We start from the raw sequence: 25,557 nt of genomic DNA on the forward strand, positions 1-25,557 counted from the left end.
GCTGGTTTAACATTAACATTAGGTAACCTATTGATGTTTTAAAGACATTTCAAGGTGATTCAAACACAGTTCTTTCTTCATCTGGAACAAATATAATCACAATGTTTACCTGTGTCCCCAGTTGTGATTCTTTCACCCAAACAAAGATGGTGGTCGGAAGGGAAGTGACAACTGGGATCAGAAATAAAAGTTTTGCTATTGTAGGCCTAAAAACTAAGAAACGTTTGCTGTGGTGTTTCCTGATTATTGTTAATAACTGAATCAATGCAACAAATGGGCTGTATGTAGGTCTAGTTTTGGCCCAACAATTTATTGATAATGTAGTCTACACCAGTGGTTTTAAACTGGGGTTCAGCCGAAGGAGGAATCAAATATTTTAACTTTTATCACATTTTTGGGGAATTTGCCACAACAAGGGAAGAAACATGGACTTAGCTTATCTTCAAACCTAAAAATAGAAAAAAATACTGGATTTCTTAAGACAAAATGCTCTCAAATTGGGGGTCTGTGGTCTAATGTGCTCTTATTGTGGAGGTCCTTAACATGCACACGTTTGGGAAACCCTCGGCTTAACATTAGACATCACCAGATGTAGTATTGAGGTCAAGTGACTGACTTGGCCAGACTTGCACTTTTTGGCCATAAAAAACATTTTGGTTGTTTTGTCTGTGTGTTTCTGTAAGGACATTTAAAAGGTCTACCACTATAGTAAACCAAATGTGAATGGGAAAAACCCTCAAACACTAAAGTCAGCACTACAACCACAGCCATTCATTAATGAAAAAGATGTTTTACACAATGAAAGAAGACACTGAGTAACAGTATCCCTCGTTTACAAGTGCACCAATCAAAACAAGCCACAATAAGCAGAAATATTCGGTAGTGATGCATTAAAATAGTAATAAAAGATAAATACATTTCCCGTTGGAAAATGTAGCTGAGGTCAGTCTGCAGACTCATAAGATCTGAGAACTGAGGATACATAAAATAGTAATTATTTTAGAAGACTTTTATAAATAAACAAGAGCTGAAGTCTCATAGAGAGCAGGTCATTTCACATCCAACATGCTGGAGCAGGGCTGACCAAATATATACTGGACTTAAGTTGTTTATTTTTGTATTCTACTTAGTATTAAGCATTATTTTCGTATTAATTTAATTATGTATCAAGTTTCTTTTGTCTGGCTGTATTGAACAGACCGACCAGGAGCACAGAGAGAGAGAGAGAGAGAGAGAGAGAGAGAGAGAGAGAGAGAGAGGCATTAACACAGGAGTGTGTTATTGCTTTAGGTCACCAGAGGTCAGCATTGCGCAGTAGAGACACTGTGGCTGTCAACAGGGAGCGCTCGGACGATGGCGTGTAAATCGTAGGGTATTCTGCAGACCGTGATGTTTCGTTATGTTCATAAATCTTGTTTCTCTCGGATGGAGATTATTGCACTCGATCGACGTTGGGTCAGGTTTACGGACCAGGTCTGTGGGATGAGGTCCGCGGTGTTTGGGGATGCGCAGTGCGCCTCGCTGCCGCTGCTGACTGGGACTGCTGCAGTGTAAACAAGATTGTCCGAGGCTGCATCGCTGCTGTCTGTGGGGCGAAAGACACACCGACACAGTGCCAAATGCTAGCTGACTTCTTGGCTTAACGAGCGACACTTTCATCATGAACCGTCCGCGGTTTTTCACTGCGCAACGATTTCAGTTCTGCAGAGGACAAGCTGGCCCGGTTTTCTTCTTTTAATTAAACTGGACATCTGTCACTTCTGAGCAAATGCACCTCTTTCTCGTTTGATTAATCAGATGGACTTTGCCGCTGAGGAAGTATCGACTCCCTCTTGAATCTCAGGAAAAATGACAGACAACCAGGAAACCCCAGATGCTGAGGACGCGATTCCGTCCGGGAGCACGACCTTGCCGCCCCCGCCGCCGCCGCCGCTCCGGCCGCCGTGCGAGCGCCTCCCCTGCCACAAGAGCAGCGTGTGCTCCCGCTCCTACTTCGTGGTAGTAATGGTGTTTTTTCACGTATACATCATTAATGTTATTGCACTGTTGTTTTACGTGCACTACAACAGCGGGCAGGATGATGCCAACCGGAGTCGTGATGCACCCAGCGGTAACCACCACCAGCGCCCCGAGTCGGGACGTCCGCCATCAAAGCCTGAGTTTCTGCGTGATGTTTCTCTAACAAGAATCGAGGGAATAAGGGTGAGTAATGTGATGATGCACCAGTCCCACTCATTCATTTACTCATACTCTTTCTCTCTCTCACACACACACACACACAAACACAAACACACACTATAGGCACCACCAAATCACTTTTGGTTTATGTTTTTTTAGGTGGGACATGTCCAGAAGGTGTCACTGGTGCCAGGCAAAGTGCATGAAATGCGCACTCTGAGTCTGAAACCTCTGCTGTTTGGTAAGAGCCATAGACACCCATGTGGCAAAACAAATTTTACAGCTCACCCACATGAGCCTCTAGTGGCCAAACAGGTTTCTTATTCCTATTAATGCAAATATATTTTACATTCACAACACACTGTCCATCTTCATCCCAACCAACCCCCCCTAAACACACAGCACAGTGTGTACATGTGTGCTAAGATCAATGAAATGGGCCAATAAGTCCTGAGGCAACTACTCAACAATACACATCGGACCCAATTAAGGGCTTACAGCTGACTGAATAGCACAGCTAGCTGTGCATCAACATGCAGTGTTTTGTTGTTAGATGGTACAAGTGTGAAAATGTTTGTTGCTCTGTTTTCTAAATTTTTACATGTTTTGTTTTGGCTACAAGCGTAAATTAACTATAAATGAATGGTTCAGTGCTGATATTAATGATACCTCTTGGCATCAGTTGGTCTGCAAAACTGCCAGCTGATTAAATGATTGTCTACTTTAGGGCTACAACAACTATTATATTGACTGTTGATTTAATGGCTGATTATTTTCTCTATTTTCTTTTCTGTTTTTCTTACAACTTCCCAGAGGCAATGAAATGATTTGTTAGATATAAAAAAAACTGTTAACAGAGTTGTCTGTTAAAACTAGAGACACTTGTTAAAGGAACATTGGTACATTACAGTCTGGTCTCACGAGGAAGCAAATCAGAAAATGTGAAGCATGCAGCTAAGAAAATGTCGTAATCATGCAGTCCTTTTGACCCAAGAGACTTTCCTCTTAACTCTATAACTGTTTGTTTTTCTGCAGAGATCCCTGAGTTTTTATCGAAGGATGAGTGCCGTGTTGTGATGCAGCTCGCACAGCTAAAGGGTCTGATGGAGAGCCAGCTGATGGTGCAAGATGGCCAGGAAGAGCTGGCCAAGGAGCTCAACCTCAGCCCGGAGGAGATCTTCAACCTTCTTGATATCAACCAGGATGGACAGTTGCAGCTCCATGAGGTGTATGTCAGTTTGTGGATTGTGAGCACATACTGTGAAGAATGATGTGCACTAGTTGTTTGGTTCAGAGTTGGTAAATTCATCCTGTCTTTACTATCGTGCCTCCCACAGATTCTGACTCATTCTCGAGTGAGGGACGGCATCTGGCTCACACCGGAGAATCTGCGTGAGATCTATGCTGGGCTCAAAGCTGACAAGGATGGTAATGGTGAGAAATAAACTTCATTCGTCATTTTGGGTCTTGGTACTAGAGATGTAACAGTAATAAATGATGATTAAAAAAGAGTCCTTTGTTTCTCAGACAAAAGTATATTTAATTAATTAACAATGAATATATTCTTAAACGTTGTGAAAGTGAAACTGAAGTCTTTGCACCTTGATACCATCATTGATATCAAGGTTAATTTTTCATCTCACCATTTGAATCTTCACGTATTTGTTTTGCAGTTTAAGTGTCTTGTGATATATCTTTACATTAGTAATGAATACTTTTCCCCAATCTTCTCTAGTGGCACAGAAATGTATCTTTTTGCATTGTGTTTTATTTTGAAATCCATTGTTTGTGTTACAGATCAGTAGTGTGTGTGTTTATTTGTACATAAAATAGTATTTTTGAATGCGTGAGATAATCTCAAACATTTTTATACACTTCATTAAAATGCTACCTAGAAACTAGTTGTACAAGGCCAGGAGAGATAATAGTGGTGGGTGGTGGGTTTTGGGCTAAATGTTGGGCAAATTAATCTACAGATTCTTTATTTATTTCAGTGTGACCCCTCTTTAAAGGTTATGGTCTAGTATGACAGCAATTGTTCCTTTTCAGATTGTTTCACTTGAAAAGTTTTTGGAGGCCTGAAGAAAAAATTGAGATGATTTAATGTATTTTTCTAATTAACTTTTTTGAATACTGGGCTACTGTCTGAACTATCTTCAGTATACTGTGTATGTTGATATGTGTACTATAATGAGATAAAGAGTGTGACATGTGTCTGAACACACAGCATAAAAATAATATGTACATTGTCATATTTTGGACAGGTTTGCTGAGTCTAGAGGAGTTCAGGCTCCTGAGCAATGATGCCTTCCAGCGCTTTCTGATGCAGCAAGGAGTGAAAAGGAGTCAGCTGGTGAGGAACAGCAGACACACCTGGCTGTACCAGGGCAAAGGGGCACACCAGGTCCTCCAAGACATCAAGGAGAGGTAAGCAAGTTCGAACAATGTCCTCTTAATGCTGAGGTGCTATAATAAATCATATACTGACATAATAATGAAGAATACTTCCAGACTTCCAACTTCCAGATGTGTTTTTTTTTATACCTTTAACAAAGGGTGACTCGCCTCACTCGGCTCCCGCCCTCATTAGTGGACCTCAGCGAGCCGCTCCAGGTGGTTCGCTATGACGAAGGAGGACACTACCACGCCCACCACGACAGCGGCCCTGTGTATCCTGAAACGGCCTGCACACACACGCGCCTCGCAGCCAACATGTCAACTCCGTTTGAGACGTCTTGCAGGTGAGACGACACGAGGTGCCACTTCCTCGTATCTATTCAGATCTGAATTCATCCGTCCGGTGTGATTACTAAACGCTGTATTCATTGTGGCAGCTGGCATGCTAGTTTTTGTGACTCAGCATTGTTCATTTTGGAAAATTGTGTGCTTGCCACTTGTTTGCAAAGTGTTTGTAAGTGTGTGTTTGTTTGCATCATACATGTGTGTGTCAATTTAAATCTGTGTTGCACACCTAGGTACATCACAGTTCTCTTCTACCTGAACTCTGTTGAGGGGGGTGGGGAGACCGCATTCCCTGTGGCAGACAACAGGACCTATGATGAAGTGGTGCGTAATTGTGTGTGGGTCTGGAAATGTGTGCGGAGAGCGCTGCAAAAGTATTGTGTACATACTGTGCATGTCTTTCATATCTGTGTTAACTCACGTGTTTGTCAGTTAGTACTTGGGCCTGACGTTAAACAAACTGTGTCGCTGAGTTTGATTGTGTGTTTTAGTCTCTCATACAGAATGACGTTGACCTTTTGGACACCAGAAGGAATTGTAACAAGAGTAACCTGAGGGTGAAGCCTAGCAAAGGGACTGCTGTTTTCTGGTACAATTACCTTTCTGATGGAAGAGGTAAGATTCCCATCAAAAATTACAGCACAATGTATTAACCTGGTTAATGTAATGTCCAACTTTACAGTTGTTATCACAGTATGAATGAATAGACTATGCTCCTTGAGGCTGTACTTAGGCACAGTGGTGTTTAATCTAAATGCAATTGCCAGCTTGCAAACATGCTCATAAAGACAATGCCAACATGCTAATAATGTTTATCAGGTATGTTTATCACAGTATGTACACCATCTTAGAATAGCATGTTAGCATTTGCTACTTAGCATTAAACATATACAAGTAGTACAGCTGAGGCTGATGGGAATGGCTATTTGCTCATAAACCAAAGTATTTGTCAAATTAGCCTCATGGTAGCGCTAGATTAAAAGCCAGATGATCACCAAAGTCATTTGGATAGATTGTACAGGGGACATGAATGTTTGCATGTTCTGTTAGATGTTGAGACATTTCACTGGTGAAATCGTTGACCTAATGATGGTAGTAGATCCAAAGTCAGAGATCAGCAAATACATCCTCTGGGGACGATGATTGTCTTCAGTTGCAGAGATACAGTCTTTGAGTCTGGATTGGTGGGTTGACATTGCCATATTGCCCCTAGAGCCACCAGCTAAAAAATGGTTACTTTAATAGTACCCGTAGGTAACTTTGGTTTGCAGCATAAGACAAGGAATTCCTCTTGACAGAATATTTTAACAACTAGGACAGTGGACAATCATGGGATGGTCCAGGCTCTAAAAATCAGGACTTATAATGAGAAACTACACCTGAAATAACATTTTATTAATTTATTTCAATTCTGTTCATCTTGGCATGTTACATCATTTAACATTTATTTTTCATGGCACAATTCAGGCACAGAGCAAAAGTCAATATATAAAATACAGTCAAAAGGTTGAGATTAATGCCCATAGTGGTTGTGTTGTATCTATAAAAACACCAAATATACTGTTTAAGAAAGTGAATTTAAGGTTGATAGTTTTCCAAATAAACTCAGGTGTTAGTTTGGAGAATAAAACCACTCAAGTAATTCATCTTGACCAACCAGTTGAAGCAGTGTGTCTGTCACAACATCAGTGTGAGCCCTGTGTGTTACAATATGGATGCTGACACTAAATTGGCTTTTTTCCCCATAATAGGTTGGGTGGGAGAGCAGGATGAATACGCTCTGCATGGAGGCTGTGTGGTCACCCATGGCACTAAGTGGGTCGCCAATAAATGGATCAACATTGATCCAGATTACCAGCGGCAGGCTCGCTACCAGCAGCTGGTTTCACAGCAGCCAGAGGACGAGGAGGATGAAGAAGGTCTGACTCTGAACCCGGACATACAGAGTTCTGATATCCATGAAGACTTGTAGCTTGTAAACCAAATTTATATTTAAAAAAAATCTACCTAGCCTTCCAGTCCTGTGCACAACTTCTTTGGCAATGTCCTCTGTGGCCAGTATGTGGAGACAAGATTTATTCAGGGAACGAGGTCGCAGTGGATTTATGCAACTGTAAAGAGATGCTTTTGTTAAATATTGCTTGGATATTGTTATCCTGTTATTTTTTAATCTGCTGTGATTTCCCATTTTAGGAATGTTGCACTAGAAACTCATTAAAGGAGTTGAGACAAAAAAAAGTCCTTGCATGCATTAGCGTCACAGGTTTTGCTGTTACTATGAGCAAAAAATTGCACTTGAAAATTGAAATGGCTACCGTCAACATTTCAATGTCCTACCTTGTTATTGCAGCCATGACCAAAAAGGCTCACACACCCTCAGTGTGATGCATGTTGCCTTGTCTTTGTTCTTTCAATGAATCATTATTTTCTGTCATATTCTTTTCAAAAGGGTATTGTTTGGATGTTTCATTTCATGTATTTATGTATTTTCTTGTCATTAAAACTGCACTGTATCACTCTCACACTCAATAAAGTTAAATTAAGCCTGTGTCTTTAGCGTTAGTCTTCCTACTTTAAAGACGAGATGTATAAATATCAATAGAACTCAAAGATAAAATGAAAGTGAAACACTACAATATTTAATACTACAATCAGTGATTCACATGTATTGTTTGTTTTATGCTCAGCTCTCAGCTTCTGATAGTCCGCCCAGTAAGTGTTGAGTTTTTCCATCTTCAGCACTGGATTTCCTATTTCGTTGAAGTCCTTAAAGTTTTGTGCTGCTGTATGCATCCTGAAATCAACCAGTTTTAAGAAAGTAATTAAGCTTAAATGATTAAATGTCAATGTTCAGTGTTGATAATCAACTGTTAACTTAATGCTACATGTCAGTATAACGTGTTATATATGCAGCTAACTATGTTTACTAAGTCACTGGAAAGTTCACTATCAACACTGGACCATTCAAATGAAGTGTGAACTGAACCTGAAAGCTGAACATCAGCTGCATATACTCACCACTGAAGGCTCGGATCTGGGGATTGATGTTGCTCCACGATGGTTCTGACAGTAGAGCACAGCATCATGAACGGAGGCAAAAAGACGTCTCTTTGTTATTGACTCTGTGAAGAAGCCACCGAGCTCTAATTGTTCCACCACAGAGGCTGAAGAGACAACCATTTACAGCCAGATTACCACCATGATAAAGTTTATTCATGTAGTACAGCCTGAAGGAAGTGAAAAGGTATTCACTTACCTTGACAAGCAGCCATGTAGATATCTACATCGATCTCACAAAAGTCCTGGAAAATCTGTCAATATAATAAATACAAAATATTTCTCCTCATTAAACGTCACTACTGCACCAACCTTTAAACATCTGTTTCTTCCACATCAGGAGCTACTAATGATAATCAGTCCAATAATCTATCTCACATAATAATAATAATCATCAGGGTTGATTTAACTGTAAGAGAAACAAATAGAAAACTATTAATTTTGTCTGTTTTAATGTAAATTAAAGTTTAACTATTTTAGTGCTCAGCAGCGTTGAGCTGCTAGTTATTAAAAAAGTGTAATATATTCTCTATACTCATCACTCTCTTAAAAAGTAATGTAATTACTTATTACTCCCTGCCAACAGTAATTAGTTACACTACTAACTATATTACTTTTCTGCAATTCCCCAGAAAATTGTGTCCCTTCTCCCCAAAATTCAGACTTAAGACGATTAAAATCCAGTTTTGTTTGTTAAAATCAAAGTAATGTAAATGTTTCCATCTTCCAAACTAGTTTCCTCTATGATTACAAAAATGAATCCAAGGATGTGATTGGATTGTTGGATTTTAAATCAGTAGAGGGTGACAACTAAAGTAATACTGTAACTAATTATTTGGAGGAGTAACTGTAATATTATTACTGAAATGTATTAGTAATTAATTACAGTAGTAGTTACTGGGAAAAGTAATATTATTTCAGTCAGCCAACTCACATTTGAAATGTTTATTACAACAGTATAGCATATTTAGATTTTGGCATCTAGGCTCCGACCTCATCATTCCCCGCAGATATGTTTACATAGAGATATTGGGGAGTGATGAGCAAATACCTTGACCCCCTAGCCAGAGCCTACAGATGGATGCTGGGGTGGTTGTCGGGCTTACAAAGCAGCAGCAGCAGCAATACAGATGCAAGGCAACAGCGGCATTGACAGAGCAGTGGGAGAGCTGGGAAATTGTGCAGTTTAAATAGACCGCCAAATTGTAAGGGTGCGCTTGGTTAGTGATTATGGAGTGAGGCATGTCATGTGTGTATAACAGTGCAGCTCTAGTTGACTGTCTGAAATAGCTCGCAGGCTTCGCTCCATTACTGTACTGCCTAACACTGTTGCTCAGAGAGGCCAATATCAGTGCTCATTATAAGTGTTATATCTGTTTTCTCTGTTTTTTTGTATTGTTTTGCATGTTAATATATCAACATTGAATAACTTGCTGTTTATAAAAACACAACTCCTAAGCTCTCACTGTAAAACTGCCACAGCAACCTGTGTATGTTGCTCATGCTTCTCAAATCAGACTTTGACACCTGAAAGTATAAGGGGTCCCCCTCTAAGCTTCCAAAACAAGGGACAATTAAGATATTTTCATTGATTTGTTTAAAGGGTATTTGTCCTTTTTTTACTTACATTTTTCATAGTCTTGATGGCCACTGTGTCGATGAAGTTAGCAGTGGAGAGGTCTATAATGATGGAGTGAATGTCCCAGGTCCACTTGCCCAGTGACCCGAGAGAGACCCGCTCCAGGTCGTGACTCAGAGTGTCCTCACTGCTGGAGCCCAGAGTGGTGGTGTCCCCATCCTGCAGCTCAGATATCCACCCTATGCTGGTGCAGTCTGGATCTCCTCCTTTCAGGTACTCCCATCTACAGTGGCCGTCTGGTGTTCGAGGAGTGGTTGGGATGACAAACACTGTCCCGTTTTCCCTCTCAGTCCATCGCTGCTCCTCCTTGTCTGTAACATCCCCGTCCAAGCACGTGTCCCTCCAGCTGCCGGCCTCTTCCTCCACAGAGAACACCGGTGCTCCAGAATGCTGCTCAGCTGCCCTCCTCTGTGTCCGTTTCTGCAGAGTCGGAAGAAAAATAATTCAAACTTCTGTGAGGTATGTTGGCTTGACCTGTACAATGTGACAGCAGGGTCTCTTCAGTCATCTAGTTACTGTAACTCACAGGATTTTGGTGCTAATTCTCTTAACACATAAATTATAAGGTGACTAATGGGCCAAACACCAAATAATCATTGTAGTCTTCGAAATGTTTTGTAAAATGTCTACAAACAATCCATTTTTCTGCAATTATGTTATATATTTCCAGCACATTACCTCTCTCTTGGCTTGCCTTTTGGCTCGTCTCTCAGCCCTTCTTTCTCTACGTTTCTGTTTGGCCTCCTGCCTCCTCTTATAGATAATCATTTTACTGATGTCAAGCCCACTCTGGAAAAAAGATAAAGAAGAAAAGAAACACAGAATAATCTTGCATCTTATGAAAATATAATAAAAGGAAGAAAAACAAGAAATGAAGGCATCGGTAAAGAAGAGAGGACAAAATTCTTTAAACTGAGAGATTTGTTTTGTCATATCTGATAATACATTGAATATCTTTGGCTCTTCGACTGACGGTGTGATAAAACAAGGAATATGAGGGTGCCACTTTGGAAATTATAATGAGCATTTTTTACTATGTTCTGGCATTTTAGAGAAAAAGAAACATCAGATTACCCAATAATGAAAATAATAATTAGTTATTAAGAGAACCAACCTTTTCTTTCAGAGCTTCAAGGTAGAGCTCAGCATTGGCAAAATACACCGTAGCAGAGGAGCGAAATATAGTAACACCTGGAATCTCTCTCGCCTGCCAAACAGGAATGAATCATTAGTTTTTTTGTAGCATGAGAAGAAAAGCTTGTATTTATGGCTTCTCATCTTTCTATTTTACCTCTCTGTGTGTCTCTATATCCACATACAATTCTGTACCTGGAACATTTCCCAGAACTGAGTACGTTGGTCTGAATGGAATAAAAAACACAAAATTATAATGTATTTTGTCTAATCTGGCAGAACCTAAACACACACACACACACACACACACACACACACACACACACACACACACACAAACACACACAGTATGACTCAGATACTAAAGTATACTATGATGAGGAGTCTTACAGCTGAGTTCTGAAGATAACGGTAAGCAGAGCAAAGGTGATCGATGCCGCCAGACCCAGATCCAGATTGAACAGCAGTGTTGACATCCAAGTAACCAACCATACCATCTGTGGGGGATACAACATGACATTACTCGTTCTGTAGAGTGACAATGAAAGATTAATGACACTGAATGCTACAGCACTAATTTAACCTCTCACCAGATCAATCTTGCTGCTTTTCCACAGTGTGACAATGTCAGAGTACTGCTTGAACATGCCCTTCAGATTCACAAAGACAATCGCTGCAAGGACAGCCTAAACAAGCACACACACACATTTTAACATTATTTATCAGCCAAAAATCCATTACATTACACAAAATACATTGTGCATCATAAATATTAATTGCAAATCGCTTTACAGTAAATAGAAGTGGTAGAGCAGCAGGACCTTTGGCAGCTCCTGGAACAGGGGTCCAAGTTTCAGTATAGTTATCAACACAATTAGAGCTGAGGCCACTCCAGCCATCTGCAAGAACAACACAGTTTCTGGTTTTATTGAAATATTTGTGATCAACAGGCTTGTTAACATATTAGTTTGTACAGCAGTCCATTGTTTGAGAATAGCTTGATTACATGTCAGCACATATTTCTAATATTTAGTGGTCCCCCTACAACTATTAAGTGTCTTAACTAGGTCATATTCATTACATACTTACAGTACAAGTATTGCATGTTGCATGTACATAGTACAAAGTGGCTTGTGAGGCAATGCTGACTTCTTAACTGTCTCTATTTATAATGTTGTCACTTCTGCTGCTCACTCACTTGTGTTTTTCCTCCAGTGGTCTCTTGGATGAGACTTCGAGACATGGATGGGCAGACAGAGTAGCACTGGAAGAAGCCTCCCACTGTATTACTGAGGCCCAGCGCCACCAGCTCCTGCAGCCGAGTGAAGGCAGAGACAAGAATACAACAGAGAAACAGAGAAATACTGAGAGAAAGGAATACAGAATGTGAAAATTATTTTGTACCAATGGTATATGCAGGATTAAAAATTAAGGCATTTGATAGGAGTTTTGGTTTACCTGGTTACTGTCCACTTTGTATCCATGTTTCAGTGCAAATGTTTTCCCCAGTGAAATAGATATAGCATATCCAACAATGGCTAATGCAAAAGCATCACCTATAACTTCTCCAAAAAGACTCACATCTGGAACACTGGGAGAACTCAGACTGGTGCAAAGGTAAAGGACAAGAAGTGATGAGAAACAATGTGTTTGTTCTAAACAAGCTAGGAATATAACTCAACAAATAATAAAATCTAAATGCTTACCCACTAGGAATTTCTCCAACAACTGCAATAGTGAAGTTGCTGTTCAAATGGCCAAAGGATGATATCAATGTTCCTGCCACAATCTGAAGCATCACAGAAAACATACAGATCGTAAACACACACACACACACAAAGAAGACACATTTTGCAATACAAACAAACTTTCAATCATTACAAATCTGATAAATCATATGCTAGATGGGAGCCTAACTATTGGCCACAAATATCTCCTTTTTGCTGTGAACTGCACAAATGCAGAGGCACTGCCACTACTGCTGACTCAGCAGCTTGGTTCCACTGTGTCTGTGCTTTTTTTTTTTTTTGTGCTGCAACATCAGCAGCAGCACAGAGCGCAGAGGTAATGACATGAAAAGAGGCCAGAGAGTGTGTCCTCGTGTCAACTGACTGTGATGAGCTCCACTGGGATAGGCACTGGCAGCTTTGGACTGAGAAAAGAGTTGAGCTCCTTGGCTGCAATTAGAAACACCATGGACACTGCGCTGGCCACCAGTGTGGGAAGATGAGTGTGTGGCAACAAGGAGCAAACATCCTTCAGAGTCTGAAAATGTAAAGCAGGAGGTGGTTAAGGCTTACTGCATAAAAAACATGCAAGGTAAGATGCACCCTAGCCCTTAGCTTTTATGTCATAATTAAATAAGAAAGGGACATCTCCCCCTTGTCCACACATTCTGCAAGCTATATTGTTGACACATCTTACAATAAATACCCCAAATGATAATAAAAAAAATAAATAATTTTGTTTTCCATCAAAGGTATATTGCTGTTAGTTCTTGAAACACTATTGTAACCTCGTGTCCCACTTCAACAACATCCTGTTTCCAGCCTGAAATATATAACATTAGGAGAATCTCCACACTGCTAATTTTACAGTGGAACAACTCTGAACTCTTGTCGCATTATGGTGTAAGTACATGTTATGTACATGTCAACTCGATGGACTTACGGAGAAGGGTTCAAATGTACCTTTTTATCTTTAAATCCATTCTTGGTAAACTTCCTGTTTACCTTTGTAAAATGTATTTTCCTGTTTCTAACAACTATCAAACCAGATCAGCTTGATGGATAATATTCACTGTCCCTAGAGTCTGCTCAGAACTTCAAAGCCTTGACATTTTTTTTGTACTATGCATCCTTGGCTTAGAGTAATTTACAAGATAAACCTAAATGCAAATGTTGCCTTCATATCAGACATTCAAGCATAACATTAAACATTTAAATACATGTTATCTTTATCATTTTTCTAATGTTGCTTTGTTTTCTTGTGCTATACAGTGAATGATTATTTTAAATATTTATGTGTGTTCTTACGTAACTATGATATCTTATGCTGTAAAGAGATAACGTATGTCAAGAGACTTTTAAATAAAGTTAAATAAAGGTTAAATAAAAATGATGAGGAATGCACATTAAACTTTTTTGTGGGTGTTTAAGTTTTATATGTGTGCTGTCTGTACAATAATGCAATCAAATCAGTACTGTTGTATTAACAAAAACACATGAATCACAACCAAATAAATGACAGTACTTACATACACCAGCGACAAGGAACCGCTAAACCGTGTTGGTGAAACTCCAAAGATGTACTTCAGTTGTGCCACCACAGCATGGGCTGCAGCAGCTGTTGTGTAAGCCCGCACCAGAGGTTCAGACAAGTACGTTCCCACAAATCCAAACTTTACCAAGCCCAGTACCACCTATACAAACATTTATGTATAGCCTATATGAGTTTTGGTTGTTACAACAAAAGAAGATATTGTTATTTCTGTGGGATGTTGTGTTCAGACCTGAATAAGTCCTCCTAGGACAGTAGTAGCAGCCGCCACCTGCACCCTGTATGAGTCCCGGGCTGTTATGTCCAACTCTGCAGTGATGTTGGTCCCGTTTCTTTTCAGGAAATCCATGTCTGGAGCAAGTCTCTCTGTCACACTACCCACCATGATGCTGAGCACGGTAAATGTACCTGAACACAATAAAAGTACACATGATATTAGAGGTCATAATGGCCATAGTACTATAATAACAGTCTCTCTACCTACCGATGGAGATATGACGTGATGTTCCAAAAAAGATGTAGATCAACGCTGGGTAGAGGGATGTGTAAAGCCCAAATACTGGAGGTAACGAAGCCAACAATGCATATGCCATACCTGTGAAAAAACAGATGTCTTATCACACCTGTCTCAGTTTACAAACAATAAATATTTGTATGAAGCTGTTCTAGTTTTTACAGTAGTATTACTGGCAAATATTCTGTAAAAGGATAGCATATATTTGTGGATTCTTTGTGTTTGATTATGGAATAAATTATACATTTATTATATGTTTTTGTCATACATCCTCATGATTGAAAATTTCACTTTGAGACATAAAACCATGTGAGTTTTTTCAGCCGTTGCTGTCATACCTTGTGGCAGGTGCATTATGCCCACACTGATGCCAGAGATGAGGTCTGGCATGCCATAGTCCCAGACTGAGTACTTGGGCAGCCAGTATAACACAGGCAAGCTGCTCATCACACTTCGTTTCAGTTTGGGTAATGTACATCTGGAGGGGATTTGAAGGAAGACAAAACTGAATCATCTTTTTTATTGGATGGTGTCTTAAAGCATAAATTCCTGAAAGTAGGTGTTGGTCATGTTTGAAAAGAAGTCCAGAACATACATCTACATCAACAGTACAGTAAGCGTCAAAGTTACAAGATCAAGTCATAAAACTTGCCTCACCTTAAGGAGTCTTTGAGCCGTTCAGTTAGAGAAGGGTGAGTGTCAGCATAAGTTTTTCTCTGCGTTACCTCTTCCAGTCTCTGCTCATCCAGCACTTCCCGCTCCACTCTGTATTTCCCAAACTTTCGTGTAGAGTCCATTGGGCTCAATCTCTCAAAATCTGTGCAACTTAATTTTCTTTACTCTTTAAAGTGCCAACCAACCAAACTTTCTACGAAATGCCAATGTACTACTGTCACTACGACGAGTGTATATGTACATCATATTGCATAATGGTTAACTAGAGTCAGGATGTTGTGGGCTGAGCCTCTTCATGACGAAGAGGAAGACCGGAAAAAGATGTAATTAATTATTATGTGATAGATTAATGTTTTAGGAGGGGTAGTTAATAGATAGAGAGTGCTTAAGGGGGTTTGTGTTATATGGTAAGGGGATAACTGATAAGCATTTGGTCACAGTCACAATGTCAGATCCAAGGACCATTTTTGTGAAAGACCTAAACCTTCCATGAATAATTTAGATAAGCAATGTAAGTAGGACATATAAGGGAGAGCATTCTGGAAGTTGGGAGGGAACGCCCATGCTATGGTCTTCCCTCCATGCGGCAAGAGTAAAGAAATTTGATTCATCACACTGGGTTCGTAATTCTTCGGAGAATTAGCAACTCTCAATATTATGGAAGAATTTCCCCTACAGTCTAAAAAAGTTAACTCTGTTAAATTTCAATGGATGTTTGACCCGTGTGTTTCCATTCTACAAGTTTTTCCATTCACTTGCAAAAGTAGAGCTAATGAGCCATGAAAGGCCACATTAAACTCAAATTACATTGGTTAAATGAGTCTTTACAAGGGCTACTTCTTAACAAAATACTCAAAATATTTAAGTTGTATAAGTGGTTTCTCTTAAAAATTGCCAAGTGGTCAGTTAACATCCAACACAATGCTTGCAGGTCAGAAAGTAAATACGTTTATTCTATGACCTACATTATGATTGGTGCAACAGTCTTGAGAATTCTGAGGTCCAATTTTTGACACACGTGGATCTAAAGTTCACTGGGCCTTTAAGAGAGTGCCGTCATGAAATCTGAAGCTGAGAGCAATATTTCATTTCAGTCATTCCAGAGCTGCATACACGTGACTGAGGCAAAGAAACTGGAACAGAGAATTTCCCCAAACAAAGTACAACATAATGCCAATGAGTCAAATTAGGAATGTCAGAATAATTCACAATATTTGTCGCTGCCATGGCTTAAAAACTTGCTCTCTCTTGGTCACACAAACCCCTCTGACCCACTTGCTGTGTGCCACAACACTGTCTATTTTTGGGTTAGGAGCTCAGAGGGCCACAGCAGTGGAGGGGGTACATATCTTTGTGTCTTGCAATTGCTCAGACCCTCTCTAACCCCCCTGACTGACACATTCGGCAGCATCAACAGCACATGTATGATGAAAAACATGGACATTTACTGGACTTTTTAGACCAAAGATAGCAGCAGACAATAGGAGCTGATGACTTTGGTAAGGATTGTACATGGGAACTGAATCCAGCATGTTTTGGACAGCTGTAGTGCTAACTTAAGAGAGCGCAGACGATGGTAGTATTATGCTAGTATTTGTTGTATCTAAAGCTAATTAGAAACAAAAACGTGTATTAAATTTAGATTAGAAAGGTCAATGTTTAAGTATGATGTTATGAAATATCCTTACAGGGTTTTCATTCCTTATAACATCATAAGGATGTGGTTTTGCAAATACTGTTTAATGTCCAATGCTTATCTACAATTTCATCATGAGGACAGCTGAAATGAACATTTTTAGATTTGTTTCTGTTTTTTTCTTTGTTTTTCAGAGACAACCTCCTGAGTAGTTTTTCAGAGCGGATAAAACTTCCTGTGTAACTTTGTAAATATTATTGTCGCTAAAGAGTTGACGCAAAATGGATCTTACAGCCAAACACGGGCTGGTGTTGCTCGACCAGCTGAGGAAGATGAGGGAGACGGAGCATCTGACAGATGTGGTGCTGGTTGCTGAAGGCATCAGCTTTCCCTGTCATCGAGTTGTTCTAGCCGCCTTTAGCCCGTACTTTCGCGTTATGTTCACCTGTGGCCTGCGCGAGTGCAACAACAGAGAAATAATCCTGCGTGATACCTCTGCAGACAGCCTGGCCCTCCTCTTGAACTACATGTACTGCTCAGATCTCCCTCTCACTAACGCCAATGTCCAGGGCATCTCTATTGCAGCTTTTCTCCTGCAGATGGATGACGTATTCAATCGCTGTCAGCTGCACATGACCGAGAACATGGATGCCTCCAATTGCCTTGGTGTGTATTACTTTGCCCGTGACCTCGGTGCAGAAGACCTAGCTGACCACGCTCAGCGGTTCCTGAGGCAGCACTTTGTCCAAGTCTGCCAAAACGAGGAGGTCCTGGAGCTGGAGGCCCATCAGCTGGGGAAGCTCCTGACTTCTGATGACCTTAATATTTCACGAGAGGAGACCATCCTGGATGTAGTCCTTCGCTGGGTCAAACACAGTGCTCTGATAGATAGAGAGGTCCGTTTCCTGCACCTTCCAGAGCTCCTGAGGAAGGTCCGTCTGCCACTGATAAACCCTGACTATTTAAGAGAGGCGATAAAGAGGAACACGGCCCTGCTTTCTGATGCTGAATGTCTAGAGATGCTCAATGAGGCCTTGGATGCCACAGCAATGCATCCCTCAGCTGCACCACGCAAACTAAAGCTGCGGTACGGCATGGAGACCACAGATCTGCTGCTTTGTATTGGCAACGACGGTGGTGGGATTAGGTCAAGATATGGAAACTATGCTGAGCGCAGTTTTTGCTATGCCCCATCCACAAGCCGAACCTACTATATCACCTCACCTCGCTATGTAGAGGCTCTGGGGTACGTGTGTACCGGGGTTGTAACTGATGGGAATGACATTATAGTGGCAGGAGAGGCAAGTGCACGCAGAATGGCCCGACAGAAGGACATGAATGTTGAGATTTTCAGGTAAGAAAGACAGTAGGTGACAGATTTGATAATTCTGAAATGGCTCACCCCATACAGATGGTACCGATTGTTATGTTGGGTTACCAGGTACAAAGTAGAGGCCCAAGGAAGCTGGGAGCGCCTGACGTCAGCAGAGTACCGTGATTCATATGCTCTGGGATCACTGGGGGACACTCTGTACCTGCTGGGTGGGCAGATGAAGCTGAAGAACCAGTTTCTCATCACTAACTGTGTGGAGCGATGGTCTCTGCAAGGCGGACCCTGGCGCAGTGCAGCACCCCTGCCTCTGCCATTGGCCTATCACAGCGTGGTCAGAATGAAAGATCGCCTCTATGTGATGGGTGGTCGAACCCCACAGGTGATCAATTAGTCAGAACCTGCATTAAATTTGGTTCACTCTTCATTGACACATTGAGTATGAGCTCTGTATCTGTATCTGACTGCACCTGCTCTGTCTTTACTTCCCTCCAGTCATACCGGATGGATGATGAGCCTGACCGTCTTAGTAACCGCCTCCTGGAGTATAATCCAGACACAAATAAGTGGACAGAGTTAGGTCCCATGAAGTACTCAAAGTACCGCTGCAGTGCTGTTGAACTCAATGGAGAAATCTTCGTGATGGGTAAGCTTATTTGTATAAGTTGTTATGCATGAATTGAATTGTATTGATTTCTGTGAGAATTCATTTTACAAAACAACACAATTTGGTGATGTAACCTATTTTGCAGGCGGTATTGGATGTGAGGGTATGGATCGTGGGCAGTCACGTCACTGCCTCAATGCGGTGGAGATCTACAACCCAGATGGAGATTACTGGAGGGATGGACCTCCTCTCCCATGTGCACAACTCTCACTGCGCACCACTGCCCCTAATGCAGGAGTTGTAGGGGGAAAGATATATGTGTGCGGATACTACAAAGGAGCAGGTAATGAAAAAATATCCATATCCTGTGAATAAAAAGTGTTTGAGAGATGTTTTCAAGTGACTGTATCACCCTTTTCTATTTATTCTCTACCCTTAGATCGTCATGATGACATAACAAAGGACATTTTGGAGCTAGACCCCTGGGACAACCGGTGGACAGTGGTGGCTCGGCAAGCTCTGATGCATGACAACTATGATGTTTGCTTAGTGGCAAAACTCAACCCAAGGGGACTCATGTCCCCACCTGCAGACTTAGTTAAAATGTGACACCCCTGTCAGATCAGATCAAAGTCTCTTTTGAAGAAATAGGGATGGTAATCAATTATTAATTATTAATGCACTTAGTGCTGGGCCAAAGGCATTCATTTTTTCAAGCGGAAAAGGTCTTAGTGCCACGCTGCATGAAAGAGTATCTGCGGTTTATGATTTGCACGTTAGAATGAGAACAGACAGATAAATTGTAAATACAGTATTTTTGTTGTTTTTCTTAAATTGTATCTGCAGAGAATGATCATCTGAAACCTGCAGCTCTGTGGCACATAGCATTATCAGCAAACCAGGAAATGATGTCCTTTGAGATTACACTGACAAAAATTATAGTTATAATTAGGGCTGTAACCTTTAGTAAAGTTTAGTCTACAAAATTATTTAAAAAGTTGCATTCTCAAATTCTCGGAGGCCACAGTGAAGTCTTAATTGTTTGTTTTGTCCAACTAACAGTCCGAAACCTTAAGATATTCAATTTATGGTCAAATAGGAGAAGAAAAGTACACTGGAGAAGCGCAAACTAGGAAATGTTTTGCATTTTTGCTTGAAAAAGGACTGAAATGATTAACTGACCATCAAAATAGTTTTATTTTCTGTAAGTGGATTTAATCGTTGCAGCTCTAGTTATAATTATGGACTTTGATAAAAAACTGGCTTTGATACTAATTATACCAAAATTATGGTAAAGTATTTGGTCCGTTTTTACAGGGTACATTATTTAGTACATATACAGTATAAAAAGTGAATATTTTATATTGTATTAATTTGTTTTCTTTGCTATGCTTCCTAAAGCAGAATGAAACTGTTTTTTGCTAATAAAAATGCACCTTGGCAATATCAAAGAGCACGGTTGTTGTCACTCAATTCTTTTCAAAGTAGATAATGTAAATCCTACCTTAATGGTTATAATGCCCAGTTTTGTTTAAACTGTTTTTGAAAGGAGTTAAATTAGGTTCATAGTCACTCTCGAAATATAACTGGGGAGGACTAAATATAAAATAAAATTTAAAAAAACCATTGGTGACATATACGGGAGGTGACATGAAGAGGAAACTGCAATGGCTGCCTGTCAAGTTACTATTACTTAGTATCATTACATTACAATGTACTATTACTACATTACGTACTATTACTACATTACTATGTACTGTATCATTAATTTACTTAAATTTTATTGTATAGCGGCAATTTCTAACAGAAGTTATCTCAGGACACTGACCTGATCAAAACAGATCAGGTCTAGACCGAACTCCTTATAACATTATTTACAGAGAACCAACAGTTCCCACCATGAGCAAGCACTTGGCGACGGGGGCAAGGAAAAACTGCCTTTTTTTTTTAACAAGATCGGAATTCAAACATGGGTCACAGAAATTATACAGCAGATACATTTGGTTCCCAATGATTATTCAGGAGAATTGTGATTTGTTTGCAAAGCCTTTCAGTTTATTTTCAGTGTAAAGTCAGTAGTATAAATACAGAATAAGTTCATTTTAAAAAGTCAGCAGAGAAACTTACAACAATATTTTTATGTCAGCAGAAAACAAGATTACAAGCTTGAAACGTGTAATGCTTCGTGGGTCACTTTATCCTTAACTTAGGTCAACTAGTACCTTTGTACACCCCTCCACAGCACTTCCAACATAACTTTAAGACAAAAACATGTCAGTGTGTTCATTCTACCGAAAACTGAACAACTCTACAACTAATAATAAATATAATAAACATGTTTGGCTTTTATTTATTCTTTTATATTCCCCTGTACTCTAAAAATAAGAACATAAATGCTTCAGTGTCCTTTCCTCATCCTCTAAAGGCCTAAGTCAGAATCCATTTCAAACAACTGCCAGAAGCCTTCCTGTTTCACTTGGGTCCCTGTCTTGGACTCAGAGAGCTTCTCTAAGATGGGTTCGATTCCTGAGAGGCACACAGAGCTGTTGCTGTCCTGAGACCAGCAGCTGAAAGGGGTGATGAAACATCCTGCAGCTATGGATCTGGTCTCTCTTTTTGGCAATATCAGACAGTCTGGATTGCGACTGTCCTGACTGGCTACGGCGTTCGGATCACGCCACTCACCGAGAGGTGATGAAACATTTTGTTGTTTGTTACAGTGCATGAGAGGTTGACTGTTCTCATCAGTGTCAGTGCGCATTCTCCTCTGTGAGAGCACCAGTGGCCTCCTTTTGCGCCTCCTATTGCCTTTCAGAGTGGATTTCCTCTTCCCTGTGATGCAGCTGGGATTCTGAGGGGGAACTTGAGCCTGGTTGTGTTCAGTGTTGTATGACATACATGTAAGCTGTGTGCCTTCAAGCTTGTTGTCCTGCACGATGTCGGAGAATGGCTGTTCCAGTCTTGGTGACGTCTGGATGGCACTGTCCATCACTCTCTCAGGGCTGGTTTTGGTTGAGACTAAGGTGCTGAGCAGCTTCAGAGCCTCTTCTAGCATGTTTCGTTCTCTCTCCTGCTCCTCTCTCAGACACTCCAGACTATTCTTTAAGCTTTGCAGATTTGAACCAAGTTCTGGAGAGGCAGTTCCACTCTAAATTATAAAAAATAACAATTATACTTATTATTAAAACATACATCAGCCACCAAAATCTACTTTCACCTCACTGAAACTACACATTATTCACCTTTTGCATCCTCTCCTCTAGTTCAGTCATCATCCCTGTCTGGGAGTTCACTTTATTCAGCAAAGTCTCAAACTGCTGGGAAATGTCACTCTGAAGACTTTTAAGATTATTTTGCACTGAATGAATGAATAAATTGAATAGAAATAGAAAAGAGCACGTTAAAAACAATCAAGTCAATAAAATCAAAATTGTATGGATCCATATAGTATATATATAATTTTCCAGTTAGAGACTGAGTCACCTATGTTGAATCATTGGGCAAAGAGCACCATCTATTGGTGATAAGAAATGTGTCCTCACTGCCTTTGTATGCATAGAGCAACTCTAAGTTCAATCATTTTAACAATAAAAATGCATACATGCATCAAACAATCAGGAAACTTACATGTTGATGCAAAGTTGTCAAATTTTTCAAGAACTGTTTGGCACACAGTTGTATTTTTCTCTGTGCCAGCGACCAGTTGTTGGATCTGAAAGAAGCATTGCAGCATTTTTTAAAACATTTTACATCCACATAAGAGGAGCTGTATAACCGAAGAAGCAACAGTCACTTACATTGTTGAGAGTTTCTCGAAAATTATGACATTCTTTGGCTAAAATGTCACTGTTAAAGCAAAGGGACACATAGGACAGAGGTAAAAATAAATGATGAAGTCAAGGCAAGTTGCATGTTTCAAGCGGTATAGAGAAGTACCTGTCAGTTTTTTCTTTTGCCCTTTTCTTGTCCTCTTCAAATTTATCCAGAATTCCAAAAGCTTTGTTTTTGTCCTTTAATTCTCCAAACAGGAGAGGTTTAGTGTGATAACTGTTTGAAAACTTTGGGTCACTTCCCTAAATAATAAGAAAATACTGAGGTTATGGGTTATGGACACAAGAGATAACTTTTCACGTAATCTAAATGATGATTAAAATAAAACTGTGTGCACTCGAGGTCCTACAAGTTGGGTTTTCAATATGTTATCAACCAAAAGGAAAACATTTCACGCAGAGAAACAGGTGGCCTCGTGATTCCAATATAGCAAAATATACATTTATATCCATTGTATACATTTACATTACTGCCAAAACCTACAAACATTGTATGTTTTGTGGTTGAACTGGTAGTTTTTTATTTCGTCTATCTAGATCTTCATAAATGTAAGGGGACACTCTTTATGTGTAATGTTTAAACTATATTGATGTATAAAGTTACTAAAGAAACCAAAGCACAAAGGTGGTAGCTCTGTAAATAGCATCACTTTGGTCTTTTTGTACTTTTCCCACAGTACAACACTCCATGTCAGCTGTATATACCGTAGTATTGTAATCTACATGTAAGTTATAATGCCATTAAACCTGTGGGGTTACTTATTTATTTGTCTATTTATGGTATTACTATTATTATTGTTTATTTGTTTTATCCCCTTTTTCTATTAATACATTTTAATCATTTTCCTTTTTGTATTTTATTTTGGGTATTTATACATCTTAATCTGTTTTAATGTGTGAAGCACTTATGTGTTACATTTTGCTTGTATCAAAAGTGCTATACAAATAAAGTCTGATTGATTGATTGATTGATTGATAAGATAAAGTTGATAAATCTTACCTCCTGTGAACTCTGTTGGGATAGGGAGGTCCTGGATGACACACTCATATCTTGAGACGCTCCCTGAGAGTTTTCAGGCCAAAATTGAGACCCAAAGAAAAGCTGAGAGTCTGTGTAACTGGAGTAGCCGCTGGTAGACACATTCCTGTGGATTTGTTTTTTTGTCCCCGCAAGGTTTGATGAGTAAAGAAAACATAAACACACATTTGTTCTGTGCAGTAAAACAGATTAAATTAATGTAGAAATCAGATTTTTAAAACAGTGCTCCACAAATGTACGTTAAGTCTTGGTGATGAGTGATTGATTTAAAAAACACACTGACCACAGCCTCATATGGCATTATTCACAGTTAGAGAGAAGTAAAAGGAGCTAAAAGGAGTCATTGTTAAGTAACAAACTTTATCTAACCTTCCAGTCGGGATGCTCAGCATTTCTTTTATGCTCCTTATGTGATTCATTGCGTCCAGTTACCTGTTTGTAAAGACAACAAGTCAGTCGCATTGTAGCTGGCTATTTCTTCTTCAGAGCTTCAACTCAACTGCTGACAGATGTGTTAGCTTAGCTAGCGTTAGTTAGCATTAATGCTAATCTACAAAGGGCTTCGTTAGCAAATGTAAATGAACACTGAGTCAATTTAAAACTTAAAACGCCATTAACTGTTTAGCTTTAACATCTTATTATACCTTTCCCAAGGGTTAGCGGTGGTGTGATGGTTGTCGTAGATTAAAATAGTTTTAAACTGACTCACAGTTGATGTTAGCGTGTGGAAGCTCGCGACTGTTTCAATCTCCCGCCATGTGACCTTCCAGTGCTGCGTTCAGGGTCCGTGTATGTTTTGGTCATTGGATTTTCCTTTCAGAAACGGGTATTAAAAAACAGAAAACGAGTGGTTATTTGATTTTCGTTTTAAAATACAAAAATTAAAATTGAAATACAAGACGTTTTTAAACGTGTATCATTCGTTTTTTCTATTCAATTGAGATTAAAAAAAATGAAACGGTTTGTTATTTTTAATTGTTTATGAATCTGAACAAATACAAATGACGGTTTTTCTTTCTTTATTGTCAGATCAAACAGGAAATTAAATAACGGCGGATCGATTTCGAAATTTAAAAAATGATTCGATTTTCATTTTGTATTTCATATAACAAAAAATAAAATCACTAGAAAAACAGAAACGGAAAAAAGACCCTTTTGTTCATATTCTGAGACCGGATGTTGTCATTTACAGGACGGTGCTGTGTAGAAGAAACAGTAGGCTAGTAGACTGCGTTCAATCCAGCCGTGAGTCCGATCTCCGTGGTCAAATCAGCCGCACTTAAATTTAGAGTGTACAAGTATTCTCAGCATTATGGTAAATGCGGAGAAACAGCGTATTTACTTCCGGTTTTCAAAATAAAGGTATTTAGAGCCGTAATTAATTAAAATATGTTACATTAAAGTGTTTCATGTGCCCCTGATGAAAAAAAAACACTTTATATCAAGTATCTTTACTGCACCAGTGTGGAGAAATGCCAAAATAAAAGTCTCATATTTATGCCTCCAGAGATTGCATATTTTCACCTTATTTGAGGTACTGTAAAAACATATTGCTCAGTGTTTCCTGGCTACTGATGGTATATTTGACTTTTACACATATGAGACTACAAACATACTTAATATCAAGCATTTTTACTGTACCAATTTGGAGAAATTCAACAATAAAAGTCCATATTTGTACCTCCAAGTGGTATTTTCATATATTTGAGCTACTGTAAAAACACTTTGCTCAATAATTCCTGGCTATGGATGATATATTTGACTTCTACACATCTAAGACTACAAGTATACTTAATATCAAGCATTTTTACAGTACCAATTTGGAGAAATTGAAGAATAAAAGTCCCAAAGTTGAAGTTAAAACTAATTATTTTTCCCTTTTACCTACAAATGGACA

At 39.6% G+C, this 25,557-nt stretch overlaps 4 protein-coding genes across 5 annotated transcripts; 2 read left to right on the top strand and 2 right to left on the bottom strand.

The window, feature by feature from the left end:
* Positions 1 to 1,310: 1,310 nt before the first annotated feature.
* Positions 1,311 to 7,468, top strand: p4htmb (prolyl 4-hydroxylase, transmembrane b). The gene is made up of 9 exons (XM_051414268.1): positions 1,311 to 2,202; positions 2,338 to 2,419; positions 3,214 to 3,404; positions 3,516 to 3,612; positions 4,443 to 4,605; positions 4,734 to 4,919; positions 5,154 to 5,244; positions 5,412 to 5,535; positions 6,672 to 7,468. Exons 1-9 carry the CDS (start codon positions 1,849 to 1,851, stop codon positions 6,890 to 6,892), a joined length of 1,509 nt encoding a protein of 502 aa, XP_051270228.1. The 5' UTR covers positions 1,311 to 1,848; the 3' UTR covers positions 6,893 to 7,468.
* On the bottom strand, positions 6,295 to 16,010 carry slc26a6l (solute carrier family 26 member 6, like). Its single transcript, XM_051414259.1, has 19 exons — positions 15,201 to 16,010; positions 14,882 to 15,021; positions 14,514 to 14,624; positions 14,262 to 14,437; positions 14,007 to 14,171; positions 12,863 to 13,015; positions 12,457 to 12,539; positions 12,209 to 12,356; positions 11,949 to 12,062; positions 11,572 to 11,649; positions 11,341 to 11,436; positions 11,141 to 11,247; positions 10,908 to 10,977; positions 10,731 to 10,823; positions 10,295 to 10,405; positions 9,605 to 10,036; positions 8,177 to 8,231; positions 7,939 to 8,084; positions 6,295 to 7,714 (listed from the first exon to the last, which is right to left on the bottom strand). Exons 1-19 carry the CDS (start codon positions 15,338 to 15,340, stop codon positions 7,688 to 7,690), a joined length of 2,445 nt encoding a protein of 814 aa, XP_051270219.1. The 5' UTR covers positions 15,341 to 16,010; the 3' UTR covers positions 6,295 to 7,687.
* A 176-nt stretch (positions 16,011 to 16,186) lies between these two features.
* kbtbd12 (kelch repeat and BTB (POZ) domain containing 12) lies at positions 16,187 to 20,245 on the top strand. The gene is made up of 6 exons (XM_051414265.1): positions 16,187 to 16,717; positions 17,049 to 18,208; positions 18,296 to 18,566; positions 18,680 to 18,830; positions 18,937 to 19,134; positions 19,231 to 20,245. Exons 2-6 carry the CDS (start codon positions 17,136 to 17,138, stop codon positions 19,398 to 19,400), a joined length of 1,863 nt encoding a protein of 620 aa, XP_051270225.1. The 5' UTR covers positions 16,187 to 16,717; positions 17,049 to 17,135; the 3' UTR covers positions 19,401 to 20,245.
* A 579-nt stretch (positions 20,246 to 20,824) lies between these two features.
* LOC127371462 (interactor of HORMAD1 protein 1) lies at positions 20,825 to 24,930 on the bottom strand. Of its 2 annotated transcripts, none has more exons than XM_051414272.1 (9): positions 24,812 to 24,930; positions 24,370 to 24,473; positions 24,030 to 24,092; positions 23,622 to 23,766; positions 22,728 to 22,864; positions 22,589 to 22,637; positions 22,419 to 22,503; positions 22,034 to 22,149; positions 20,825 to 21,939 (listed from the first exon to the last, which is right to left on the bottom strand). In XM_051414272.1, exons 3-9 carry the CDS (start codon positions 24,077 to 24,079, stop codon positions 21,211 to 21,213), a joined length of 1,311 nt encoding a protein of 436 aa, XP_051270232.1. In that variant the 5' UTR covers positions 24,080 to 24,092; positions 24,370 to 24,473; positions 24,812 to 24,930; the 3' UTR covers positions 20,825 to 21,210. The 2 variants fall into 2 exon arrangements, with proteins under 2 accessions (XP_051270232.1, XP_051270233.1); XM_051414273.1 differs by having other exon boundaries at positions 24,305 to 24,473.
* Positions 24,931 to 25,557: the final 627 nt, after the last annotated feature.

This window comes from Dicentrarchus labrax, unplaced genomic scaffold (assembly GCF_905237075.1).
Source record: "Dicentrarchus labrax unplaced genomic scaffold, dlabrax2021, whole genome shotgun sequence".
In the NCBI taxonomy this organism is placed as follows: domain Eukaryota; kingdom Metazoa; phylum Chordata; class Actinopteri; family Moronidae; genus Dicentrarchus; species Dicentrarchus labrax.